Source organism: Aotus nancymaae, unplaced genomic scaffold (assembly GCF_030222135.1).
Source record: "Aotus nancymaae isolate 86718 unplaced genomic scaffold, 86718_ANA_hifiasm-v0.15.2.pri h1tg000011l, whole genome shotgun sequence".
NCBI lineage: Eukaryota > Metazoa > Chordata > Mammalia > Primates > Aotidae > Aotus > Aotus nancymaae.
The window spans coordinates 21,141,520-21,154,643 of NW_026988422.1; the positions used below are offsets into that span (position 1 = coordinate 21,141,520).

At 44.0% G+C, this 13,124-nt stretch overlaps 1 protein-coding gene across 5 annotated transcripts in view; it reads right to left on the reverse strand.

Annotated features, from left to right (window-relative positions):
* The window catches only part of FSTL1 (follistatin like 1), a 160,559-nt gene that overhangs the window by 11,723 nt on the left and 135,712 nt on the right, over positions 1–13,124 (reverse strand). For all 5 annotated transcript variants that reach the window (XM_064374668.1, XM_064374670.1, XM_064374667.1 and 2 more), the window contains 4 exons: positions 8,907–9,011; positions 6,179–6,308; positions 4,982–5,014; positions 3,578–3,708 (listed from right to left, as the gene is read on the reverse strand). In XM_064374668.1, the coding sequence (XP_064230738.1) occupies positions 3,578–3,708; positions 4,982–5,014; positions 6,179–6,308; positions 8,907–9,011 (399 nt within the window). The remainder of the gene's footprint in view (positions 1–3,577; positions 3,709–4,981; positions 5,015–6,178; positions 6,309–8,906; positions 9,012–13,124) is intronic.

Consider the following 13,124-nt stretch of genomic DNA (forward strand, 5'->3'; position numbering starts at 1 on the left):
GCACAGGTCCTCAGATCACCCAGCTCAGGCTGTCCTCATGACCCAGCTGGCATCCCACGAGCACAAAGTGAGGGGTGTGGTGAGCTCACACACTGTTCTCTATGGCGAGATGCTAAACTGAGACCTCAGCCATCTGGGACCATTCAAGACACTCAGGCCCTAGCTGTAGGAGGAAGGTGTCAGTATCAAGACTGATCAAATTCCAAGTTGCATAATGCTGCTCTCCTAACAAGTTTCAATAGCATCTTCCCCCCTCCCTCCTAAGTCCTTTCCCTAGGCTGTCTCATGTTGCTGTCCTGGCAAAGGATCAGCTTCCCCATGTTCCAAGATGGCTTTCCCAGATGGTACAAGGGATTCTGGAAGAAATCTCTCTCCAGATATCTAGACAGAGGGGAAAGATATAGTTAATAACTCTCCTCTCCTGACTGTCATGTGTCACACGTGTTCCACTCTAATGTATAGTGTGTATAATGAAGGTGTGCATGAAACAACTATTAGGCCCTTGCTTAGTATATACTTATCATTCTTGTCCTAATTCCCAGGAAGAGGTTTCTGATGTCCTTTATTCACTACACATTTTCTCTGAGGTAATTTCCCTAAGAGTTTGCCTTGTGAGATCTTGATTAATTAATGAAAAATAATTAAATAGGCTTGGATGGGGGGGCGGGCACTGTTAGTAGCACAGGACTTTCTTGAGTTCAAATGTTACATGTGCTGGGCAGATGGGAGCAACCCTCAAAGACCCCAGTGTCATCAGGGCCTGATGATGGAATGAGTGTAGAGAGGGGAATGGTCTAGCACTGGCTGCAGACCTGGTGCCATGGGGCCCCAAGTGGGCACCATGAACCTGGCAACCACAGCCCAGGCAGCTCTCAAAAGGCAGTGCTGTGTATATACACTTCGAATTCAGTAGGACTAGAATCAGGCCTGCAGCTGGGGGAAGGTCCAGCCCATGTGCATTCTCATCTCATAAGTGCCCAGTTGGGCCTCCCCAGGCTGGAGCTATATATAGAATCCACAGGAACACAGAATTCTGGTGTCTGTCCCAGAAATAGCCTGGAACACCTGGGGGTTCTGTCTGTGAGGTCCTAATCATGGACCATGAACCAACCTAATTCACTCAGCCTCTTTTCAGCCAGTCAGTAACAAAGACATAGTATCTCTTTATGCCTGTTTCCCAGTTCTATACAGGTTGAGTATCAAAATGCTTGGGACCCGAAGTTTTCAGATTTTAGAAAGTCTACATATGGATAATGAGATACCTTGGGGATGGGATACAAATGTAAACATGAAATTCATTCCTGTTTCCCCTATATCTTACACATATAGCCTGAAAGTAATTTTATACAATAGTTTAAATAATTTTGTGCAAGAAACAAAGTTTTGACTATGTTTTGATTGCCACCCATCATATGAATTCAGGTATGAAATTTTCCACTTACGGCATCACTCAAAAAGTTTCAGATTTCAAATTTTTGGATTAGGAATGCTCAACCTACATTTGAGATAACAACACTTTTCTTCTATCTAACTATAGGGTTGTGGGAAGGCAGAAAAGATGTATGTCATGAGATCTGTGCTTGGGGCTCATCAGTGTAAGTTTGGAGACCGTTCAGAGGAGATGGGCTGAGCCATGCACCTGCTTGAGCACAGCAGCTGGGACTGTGTGGGCTGTGATGTCAGGGTAAAGGAGATAAGAAGGCTGGCTCAAGTGTCAGTCCTGCCCGTCAGGAGCCACAGGGATTGAGATCCTACCCAGATGAATTTAGGAATGGATTAGATTCCAAATTCCAAGAGTATGGAAGGCTCTTTCTACCTGGGTTTTTCTTCATTCTGTTACGCTTTGACAGAAATAGTGACTAAATCACTGGTTAAGGTGAAAGTCAGATTTTGGCCTTATTCAAATTCTAATGCAATTTGATTTTTGACTAATTTTGATGTAGGAAATGCCAGCTAGGCTGGGGAACAATTCATTGATTCAGAACAGTCTCTTTGAGATGTCATCTCTCACCAACAGGCAGCTGCTGACCTAGGAGGAGGCAGTCTCCTTTTGAAGATAGCAGCACATAAGACTCTGATAATCATCAAAAAGTAGAAAATGAAACCTATTTTCTCCTGGAAGACACTGCCAGAGTGTCTGGGAAGAGGGCGTTTTGTGTCTGTCAGCCATAATCAAGCTTTCTTAGATGCTTGGGTGTGAGAATGCCCTAAAGAAGAGCTACTTTCTCTCTTTTTTTTTTTGTTTGTTTGTTTTTATAGAGATGGGGTGTCACCATGTTGGCCAGGCTGGTCTCAAACTCCTGACCTGAAGTGATCCACCCATCTCGGCCTCCCAAAGTGCTGGGATTACAGGTGTGAGCCACCATGCCCAGCCTAGAAGAGCTACTTTCTCAAGGGGCCTTACAGCTTTCAGAAGGGAGCCTGCAAAAGTGAATTATTGCTGGAGGAGTTGGAGATGTGTTGAGGGGAACGTAGCCTAGGTTCTTGGGAACCAAATCTAACAGCAGGTGTCAGTGATGCCTGAGGCAGAGTGCCATCGAAGGACCACTAAAAGATGGTTACAAGGTCCCAGGTGGCCCCTAGGTAGGCGTGTCCTAGGCCCCACACCTCCCACGCTGTAATCGCAGGGCAAAGTCGCTACTGCTCACAACAGGCCCTGCACTCACTCAGCTTTTGAACAATCACTTTCTTTACATTACTTTCTGTTCCTGTCCAACTCTCTTGGCTAAGTACTATGATGTGTTTTTCTGTAGAAGAGGAACCATTCTTGCCCCAAAGGGCTCTGTAACGTGGGAATGGTTGTGACAGAGGACAGAGCAAGAAAGACTATGCGTCTTCATCTGGGTATGATCTCAAAAACCTGGAATCTAGAGATTTAATATCTGCCATAGAGGAAAGAAAACTCTAATGCCCTTAATTGCTTCTTCTCTCAAGCTCTGTGAAAGATCTGCATGCCATAATAGCCTGAGCCATTGTTAAATATTATATCCTCCTTCATTTCCCTTTGTGAAAATAGCATCTCTTCTGTTCCCAAGTGGAACACTCTGTCTCTTCAACTAATGATTGGGAACAGCAATATCTAAGTTCAGGAAGAATCTCTGGACCCACGAAATGCCAGTCCATTGATTCTTTTCAGATGAAGAATCTCTCCAGGCCATGGGCAATCATGTTAATGACTTAGGATAAATGTCAAACTAGGCAGGAAAGAGGCTGAAGTGGTCTGGGTCTGAGTGCCATCAGAAGGTATTTTGTATTAACAGTCAGCATCAAGGTGTCATAGGGAGTAGGGGACAGAGCTTGGCCCTAACTGATAGATTCTCCAAGACCTTTGTGGCTTAACTGCCTAAAGGCAGCAGTACATGTGTGTTAGATCCTAAAGACTCCACTGCTTACTCCCACTGATCAAGTTGGTTAGAAGGCAACTTTCACAGATTCATGAATGATCTATAATGAGGAAACTAGGGGAGCCTATGCAGGTTTACATTTCCTATGGTCTGGGAAGATGTGACCGGACAATGGGAGGAGGAAGCTTCCCTTTCTGTGGGCCTGAATAGTCTTCCTCCCACCTCTGGATTACCTTAAAATACTTGTCTAGGATTTCACTGTAGTTGCTGCCTTTAGAGAACCAGCCATCTGGAATGATCTCAGCTTCCAGCCACTGGATGATGCGACGTCGGAGCTCATCACGGTTGGACTGATAGCAGACAACTGCAGGAAGGTGGAGTATGTCAGCTGAGCAGTCAGGGGAGGACCCCAATGACCTATGGCACCCACTGTGTGGGAGGCTCGGTGCCCAGGGTTCTGCAATGTCATCTGGGCACCCCAGGGAGACAGGATTAGCACATCCAGGGTACACAACTAGAAAATGCCTAGCCCAGGATTCAGGCTCCCATCTCTCAAATATTTGTAAAGATTGAGACTATTGAAACAGAGAGGTTTCACAGTTTATGTGAGAAATAACTAGAGTAGAAAAATAGAGGACACTTTCATAAAGGGAAATCAATCAATAAAGCAGCTCTCTTGACTCAAAGATGAGCTGAAATAATACATGAATAAATGAGAACATTATAGTTTTTTATGCCACTAGATTTCTGATTCTCTCCAGTTTCTCCCTTTCTCACCAACTAGGTCCATCCAAACTTTCCCCCACCTAAAACTGTATATCACCTGCATCATCCTTTACTATGAACCACAGAATGTGAAGCCCAGTGAGGGCCATGTTGAAGCCTGCTCTGGACAGCTGCTGTCCACTGGAAATAACAGGGGGTGCTGAGAGTCAGGTGGATGGGGAAGCAGAGGAGAGAAAGCTTTGGCAGTAGAGAATTCCTGGAAGACAACATATATTGTGGTGAAAAGGGCACTGGGCCAGGAGAATGAAAATCCGGGAGTTCTTCCTCAGTCTGCCAATTCCTAGCTGTGTGATTTAGGAAACTCAGCCTCTTTGAGCCTCAATGTCCTCATCTATAAGGTAATTACAGTAAGATCTACCTCACAAAGGCTATTATTGTGAGAATCTAAGGAAAGTATATGTGAAAAAGCTCAGTAATTATAAATCATGATAAAATTTTAGTGATCACTAACAGAAAACCACAAAAGTCTTACTGGCATTTCCAATTATCCCCTTTCCAAAAGAGTTGTGCCTTCTATTTGCTAGTCCCATGACATGAGCATGTCTTACAGGATGTTGAAAAAAGAACTCAGTGGCTTTCCTGTTCATGCAGTTCAATTACTACTCAGGAAAAATGGGAAAACACAGTCAACATTCTGACCCAACCAGCTGCTTCAACTGGCAAGCACACACACACACAAATGTAGCTTTGCAGCTTTTCTGAGCTGTGTTGAGGAGTGGCCAGTTCTGGGAACACAAGTTCTGATGTATAGAAGATCTTATGAGCTTGGCAGGGATTGTGGAACACAAAATTCCGAACATGAAAAGAATGTCCTCCCTGAGATGCAAACAGTAGAAAAAATGGGCACTCACCTGGGCTGGCAGATGGTCTTACGGACTTCTTCTCTGCAAGACCAAAAAAAAAGGAAATGTGTAATGCAAAGTGGAGAAAAATTTTTTTTCTGTATTTCTAGGATGACAACTGCTCCACATATAGAAGACTACTTGTAACCTTTTCATCATTTTGTCTTGACTCCTTTCCTTTCCTTCTTCTAGGGCCCAGGTATGGGGATCTTCTGTTTCCTGTTTTGTCTGGTCATTTAGGGCCACTGAATTACCCTGCTGGCCTCACACTGGCCTGTGGCACTGAGGGGGGACGGTCACTGGGATTTTGAGAATTCATATGGAGAATCATTCTGAACAGGGAATGGAGTGGAGACAATTACCTGGGAAACAGCTTCTTGTTTCTTCAAGGAAGGTCAAGGCTGAAAGGGGCTGGTATCTAATTAGCAACAAGTGTGGGACTTCTTCCATCTTATTCTAATGACAATGGTTTCAGTGCAAAATAGGGGAAACAATACTACTAGGGTTGAGAGGTGCCCAAATTAAAAAGCATGGGGGAAGTGAAACTTAACCTACTTTCCAAAAAGGTACATAATTGATTTAAGGAACTTCCTTATTATTACTGATTACTGATGGGGTCCTCCTTATCTACTATCCAGCTGCAGACAGTGCTGAAAACTTCCCTGGGGATCTGATACAGCAAACTCTAGGCAGTGGCCTGGGCCGTCCAGGGCAAATCCAGCAGGCTCATGAGTGGCAAGACGATGCATCTCCAACCATCTGGGTGGTTTCTTTTTTTTTTTTTTTTTTTTTTTTTGAGACAGAATCTTGCTCTGTCACCAGGCTGGAGTGCAGTGACACAATCTCGGCTCACTGCAACCTCCGCCTCCTGGGTTCATGCAATTCTTCTGCCTCAGTCTCCCGAGTAGCTGGGACTACAGGCGCGTGCCACCACACCCAGCTGATTTTTGTATTTTTAGTAGAGATGGGGTTTCATCATGGCCAGGATGGTCTCGATCTCTCGACCTCGTGATCCGCCCACCTTGGCCTCCCAAAGTGCTGGGATTACAGGTGTGAGCCACCACGCCTGGCCCATCTGGGTGGTTTCTACAGCTTTGAGAGGCTGCGGTCATGACAGAAAGGTCATGTGGACAGCCAGGCCACACTGCTCTGTTCCTTGGCTCCCCATGGCTGAAGCTACTTTGCAGTGGTGAGAGCACACCTTACCTTTGCAGTGTCCATCATAATCAACCTGGATTTTGGATCCAGTAAGGCAGGCGTCTCGATGCAGTTCACAGTGGTTGAGGTAGGTCTTGCCATTACTGCCACACACAGGCCTCTTGTGAGGTTTGCATTGCTGAAACATACCCAAAGGAGAATGTGCAGTTATGGATACACACAGATACACACACACACACACACACACACACACACACACACAGCCATTTTGTAAGGGGACTCTCCACCAGCAGAAATGGTGCCTCTACACCACCAGGGCACAGGGAGTCACAGTTCTGGCCATCAGTGACCCTACCCAACTTGACCCTGTCTCAGTTGCTATGGCCCTTCATCCCTATCCTGGTCCACGGTCATCTCTTCTATTCAGTGAAGAAAGAGACACACTAAGGTTTGAATGTTTGTGATCCCTCCAAAATTCATGTTTATACTTAATCCCCAATGCAAAAGTATTAAGCGGTGAGACCTTTAGGAGGTGATTAATTAGGTCATGAGGGCTCCTCCCTTGTGGATGAGGTTAAGAAGTGAATAAAACAGTCTTCCTACAGCATTTGACCCTTTTGGCCTTCTGCCTTCTGCCATGTTAAGATGCCACATTCAAGGTGCCATCTTGGAAGTAGAGACCAGGCCCTCACCAGACATCAAATCTGCTTGCACCTCAATCTTGGACTTCCCAGCCTCCACAACTGTGAGAATTAAATTCATATTATTTATTAATTACCCGATCTCAGATATTTTGTTGTAGCAGCATGAACAAACAAAGACACCCCACTAACCACATCAAATTAGCTGAAAGGGCATTTTATTAAAAGTCAGGAATTTGAATTATCTGTCACTTTCGGAAAAGTCATTTAATGTTTCAGAAGATCTAAGCTCCCTTAATATTCCAAAATTCAATGACAAAACAGCCAGAGCTGAAAGCTGGGAGTGTGGAGAGACTGATAGGCAGGCATACACACACACACACACACGCACACGCACATGCACACGCACATGCACACGCACACGCACAGACACTCCAATTTATCCATAGTCTAACTATAAGGATCTCTTGTTTTGTATACTATTTGGGGGCCACTTTGGTTTCCTCCTAATCTCAAGCCTTTGTTATGAAGGTAGAAGTAGGGTTGCCTGGGTCTTTGTGAAGTACCACAGATAATCATTAAGGACAGGGAAATGGAACAAAGTTCATTTGGCAATTAGTTTATGCTTTGGCTGCTGAAGGTACCCAAATCATAGGCAAGCTCAGTTTCATTGGACTTTTATGGTTTTTAAAAGGGAGAAGCGGGAAGCAAGTTTAGCTCAGATCCAATAAAGAAGAACTGAAACAAGAAAGAGCAGATGGTAAAAAGAAGCACGGAGCATGGGAAGTGGATGGCAGCCCAACCTCTCCAATTTTAGTTGAGGATACCAAAAATAAGCATTTCATTGAACCAATATTTATTATGGAGTGCTCACTATGGGCTGGGCAATGGGCAAAACCAAATGTGGGCTCTGTCTTCACAGCATCTGCTGGGAATTAGTTTCCTCAAAGTCGTACTAGATGTGGGTTAGCTGAGACCAGACCTCAGGTTTCCAGATCCTAAGTCCAGGCTTATGCCACCATACTGTGGCCTGATTCACTGCTAGTGAGGACCTCCCAGGGCTAATGGATCCCCAGCAGAATCTGGTTTTCAGGTTTCCAAGTTAGAAAACTTCCTTTCTGGGGCAACAAATTAGGATCCTTAACCTGGGGACTAAATTGGCTGTATTTAATTTGCAGATATATGGTTTATATCTGCAAACCCCTAACACGGTTTCCAGGTTATGGGTTGGTCTGACAGAAAAGAGAAAATAAAGGCATATGTCCAGGGTATTTATGTTCACTTTAGTGGCAGAACTTGTCAGAATCCAGCCTATAAAAGAAGTATTTATCAAAGGCTCTCTTTGTTTTTTAAACATTTTTTTTAAAACCCTGCATCTCATCTAGTGTTTTTAAAAATTTGCGTATCTTCTAACCTAGCAAGCCCTGGTGTCAATCAATGCTACAGGAATAAAGGCAGTAGCATGTAAGGGTATTTGCATAAGGATGTTATTGGTTATAGTGGTAAACTACTCACAGAACCAACTGAATGTCCATCTATGGGAAAATGATTGAATAAATCTAGTTATTTTATATTACTAAATATTATGCTGCTACAGTGAGTTAAATGAATTAAAACTGTATGTGCTGATCTAGAGTGTTGTCCATGATGAATTAATGAGTAAACAAGATAAACTGTATATATCTATATTATAATGCCATTTTTGCATAAAATAGAGTGAACCATTACGTCTACAGGAGCATACAAACCCTCATGCTTATAGTAACATAGAAAATAAAAACTGGTTTTTATTTTAGAAAATAACACTGGTTACTTCAGACTAATGGGATTGAAGGATTATGGGGGAAGATGATAATTTTATGTCTGTGTAAATGTCTGTACAATTTCACTTATATAAAGCAATTCTATTTTTAATTTAAAAAATCTTATAAAGCTAAATATTTTTTAAAAAAATAAAAAGTATCCATGCATTAAAAATCAGGAATCTAGAATAAAAATTCCACATTTTTCAGAGGGATGAGGTATGCTTTTAAAAAGAGAATGAAATCACTGGCATTGCCTGCTGACGGGCGGCTCTGCAAGGTAGCCATGCTGGCCTTGGCCACTGTCCTCTGGCTCCTGACATCAGGACTTACCTCGATGCAGAGACAGGTGGGTTCTCCTTTCTCTGTGACTGCACATTCCCGGCCAGCTCCACAAAACACATTGGCACAGATCTTGGATTTGCTCCTCAGTTCTTCCTAAAACACACAATCATAAAGGAAACCATGTGACTGAGATGAACTCATCACGGGATGAGCCGGTAGTGAGATTATCTTTCAGGCTTGGGCTTTGCTCTGGAGTCATGGCTCATGGTCTTAAACAGCTAGATGCTGGGCCTTTTTTATTTTTATTTTTCTTGCAAACTACACAAAGAGAAGATGCTGGGTCTTAAACAGCTAGATGCTGCCTTCAACAGCTAGTGCCCTACTCCCAGGCACTGCTTCAGCCCACGATCAGGTACCTCTGAGTCTCTGTTTCTCAAAGAGCAAGAGCTCTTTCCTTGCATGCTTCCTTTCTTCTAAAAATGCTTATTGAGCACCTATGCCAACACTATGCTAAGGGATGGAGATACCAAGGACACACCTTGTCCTCAGGAAGCTCCATGACGCTGAGAGGAAACTCACAAAGAGACATTTGGAAAGCAACACAGGAAGTGCAAGAACAGAGGCACCAGGGAGCTGGAAGGGAGGAGAACGGTGAGAATCAAATGATACTTTCTGAAGACACTAAGCCTTAACTGATTCTTAAAAAACGAGAGGAGTAAGTCAGGCAGAAATGGATATCTTCCAGAGAACTATGAATATCTGAAGGACCCAAACTTGACTGAGTGGTGTTCAAAGCACTATCATCTCAAAGTGCAAAAGAAGGATGGCTAAACCATCAGAAATGTGGATTTGCTATTTTTGCTATGGACCTATTCAGCCCCTGCCCAAGTCTGCCACTGACTTCAAGATTAAGAGGGCTAAACTGCCTAACAGAATTATCCTCAAATTATTTGCTAGTCAGACATTCCTGTTCAGACATGCGCAGCATAACTGACAAGGCAGGGAATAGTCTCAGTGTATGCCACCTGAGAATGTGAGGGTATTGATAGGCATTGATCTGTTGATGACTCATCCCTTCCCTCCCATTCACTAGTGGCAGAAAGCCAGCTCCATCTCATTCACCACTCAGCACAGTAGGTGATGGTTACATGAAGGAGAATGTGATTTTCCCAGCTTCTCACCCTGACTGGCTGAGCAGGCAAAATCACGAAAGATCTCCAGGCCCAAGGCCACTGGGCCAGCACTGGCTGTGACAAAACCAACAAAGACTACGGAGGCACGATGCGGTGATGGGGTCATGGGGCTGGCCGTGTAAGGCAGGGATGGAACCCAACAATTCGCCCTCCAGGCCATGTCTACCACATTATGCATAGAACTCATACCCACAAGTCTTGTAACAGTACAATTCTTATAGTTGGTGAATGTTTTATATCCAAGATTAGGGCAAAAAAAAAAAAAAAAAAAAAAAGCAAAAACAAAGTAGAGGTTTCGAGCTGAGGCGCCGTATCCAATACAGCTGATCGACTGCCACCCAGAGGCTGCTCTGCAAACTCCAGGTTATTATTTTCTGTCCCAAGCCAGCTTGCCGGTCATGCAGGGCTCCCATTGGTCTAGGAGCCGTTCCCATGCTTACATTTCATTGGTTCACATGCTGTTGCTAAACCAGTTCTTTTTTGAATGTTGCTAAGGCGAATTCAAGAAAGCTAGCAAGCGAGGAAGAAAGAGGAAGTAATTCCCAGAAGGCTGTGGGGACTGGAGAGCTGTCGTTTCCTAAACAGGGAGTGGAGATAAAATTCAAGGATATTCTCCAGGCAGGGCCCTCTTGTGGAAACTGCCTCGGGAATGTAAGGCAACACTAAAAAGGAAGAGGAAAATGTTTTTGCTGACGAGTTGTAAAAAACCTCAGATATGATTACCTTCTCTCCCAAGAAACGACACTCTACCCAAGGAATACAGACAAACATGCACCCCCTGTGGGTGTGTGCCACGAGTTATGGACACACAAATGCATAAAAAAGCAGGCTCAGACACATGCCTGCACTCAAAGACACCCGCACACAGCTCCACAGGCAAACACCCACAAACTTCCACTCACTAGTCTATGTCCTTAACTAGTGATTTTCATTCTTTAAGCCTCACATGTCCTTGTCTATTAACCAGCCCTACCCTGCGGAAATTCAGTGAGATACATTTGGAAGTACGAACTGTAAAACAAGCTGCCTATGAAACGTGTTATTCACGGGAATGCCTTATAGAGCTGCTTGCAGAAAAGCCTGAGGCATTTATGGAATCTTCTTTTATATTGTTGTTTTTTGTTAAGTATTAAAAATAGGCTGAATTCAACCAAGTCATTTTTCAGGAATAGTTCTCAAAAATCCATTTGGAGAAACAGATACCTTTTGAGTTATAACAACTAATATTTGAATAGTACAATTAAAATTTACAAAATGTTTTCATATCCATGATTTCATCTTACAGGGAAACCCTGAAAGAATAGGTATATTACTATTAACCCTATTCTATAGATAAGGAAATTGAAGATCAGAAAGGTCAAATAAGTTGCCCAAGGTCCCAAAGCTAGAAATGAGAGGAGCCAAGATTCCAACCCATATCTTCAACCACTGATAACTAAACTCCCATTTATAAATAGCCAGCATCCTGCCAAGTTATTTTTATTATATGTGATTTAAGCTCTTCGATAATTCCCTAAGTTAGACATCATTACTAGCCCCATTTCACTGGTGAGAAAGCTGAGCCTTAACTAGAAAGTGGTAGAGCTAGAATTTTGCCCAACCAAAGGGAAAGCAGTTTATATTTATTTTCATATCCAGATAACATAACTTAAGGAAATTATCATGGGGATGTGAATTGCATAATTAGCAAGTGTTAGGAGAATGTGCGTAAGAGTGCATCAGAGATTTAGATTTAAATTACCCACATCCACTTCTATTCCTTACTTGCTGGTCATGGGCCAGGTGCTCTCTTTAAACCTCAGCTTCCTCATATGAAAAGTTGTAGTACTGATTCTTACAGGGCTGTTGTGAAGATTAAAGGGGACGGACTGCATGCAGCACAGTGCCTGCCACACCAACTGAAAGTGGCTATTATTACAGTGGGCAATTTATTTTCAGACAACTTTCCCACTGAGATGCTGTCACTACCACCTTGGGTTGTCATGTTCCCGTTTTTCCCTGTCCTCCCTTGCACTGCAGTGATAATATAGAACAGAAGGACTGACTGAATGGAAAAAACAAAAGGCCCATTTGAGGAACACACAGAGGGGGAGCCACTAGTTACACAATCATTCCCTCTTTGCAGGTGACATGTCTGTCAATAGGTGGCAATCTCTCTCTTTGTCTCGCACAGCCCCATGCCGCAATGCAGAAGCAGAAGCGCAGTGTTGGCTCCTGCAGCTCCACCCAGCTCTGTCCTCCCAGTAATAAGTGGTGCGGGAGGTGGGAGAATAAGGCGGGTGCCCCACAAACACGGGTAGGGGGATCTATCAACACGGGGGAGGTCTCATCTGCAGCCTCATAACCCTCCCCAGTGATCTTCATTCACAGGCATGCTTTAATGCAGAAATCAACAATGAGGAAAATTTTCTCCAGCGAGACAGCCTTTGTGCCATTGAAAGCCCTTCTCCAAGTCGTATCTTCTCTGGGAGTGGGAGTGTCAGGTGCCTCCCTGAGGTGCCTAGAAAGTTCCTTAGGGTGGTGGGTGGTCTCACCCATCTGCTGAGGGGCTGATTCTGAGTGGGGAAAAAAGAACACCTTGAGAGGGTTTGAACATGCTCATGGGTTGGAGCAATGGTGGAGAGGGTTGTGGTAAGGAAGAGGGAGATGAAGCAAGATGGCAGGTGGTAGTGGGGAGAGGGGTGGCTCTCGATGGCTGATCCAAGGGGCTGTCCACAGAGACTATGGGCAGTGAGAACCTTAGAAGGTTTGGGATTGGGCAGGTAACATGATGGATATGCTTTGGAATGTTTATTTGTGTTGGGTCCTTTCTGAAATCCTGATTCAAAGTGCAGGGCAGCCTGGATGGTGAGAGGATAGAAGCAGGAAACCTGGCCAGGTTTAAGATTGTAATCTAGTCGGGGATGACAAGGGCCTAGGCCTCAAGGCCAATGTTAATTTTAGCACCTTCAGCAGAGTGAGGCACTGCTGATATCTCTGTCCTCACAACCTTTGTGGAGGTCTCTGTATTTTTAGTCCCATGTAACAGATGCAGAGGCACTGGAGAGTCAGAAAAGCTCTGTGATGCATGGAG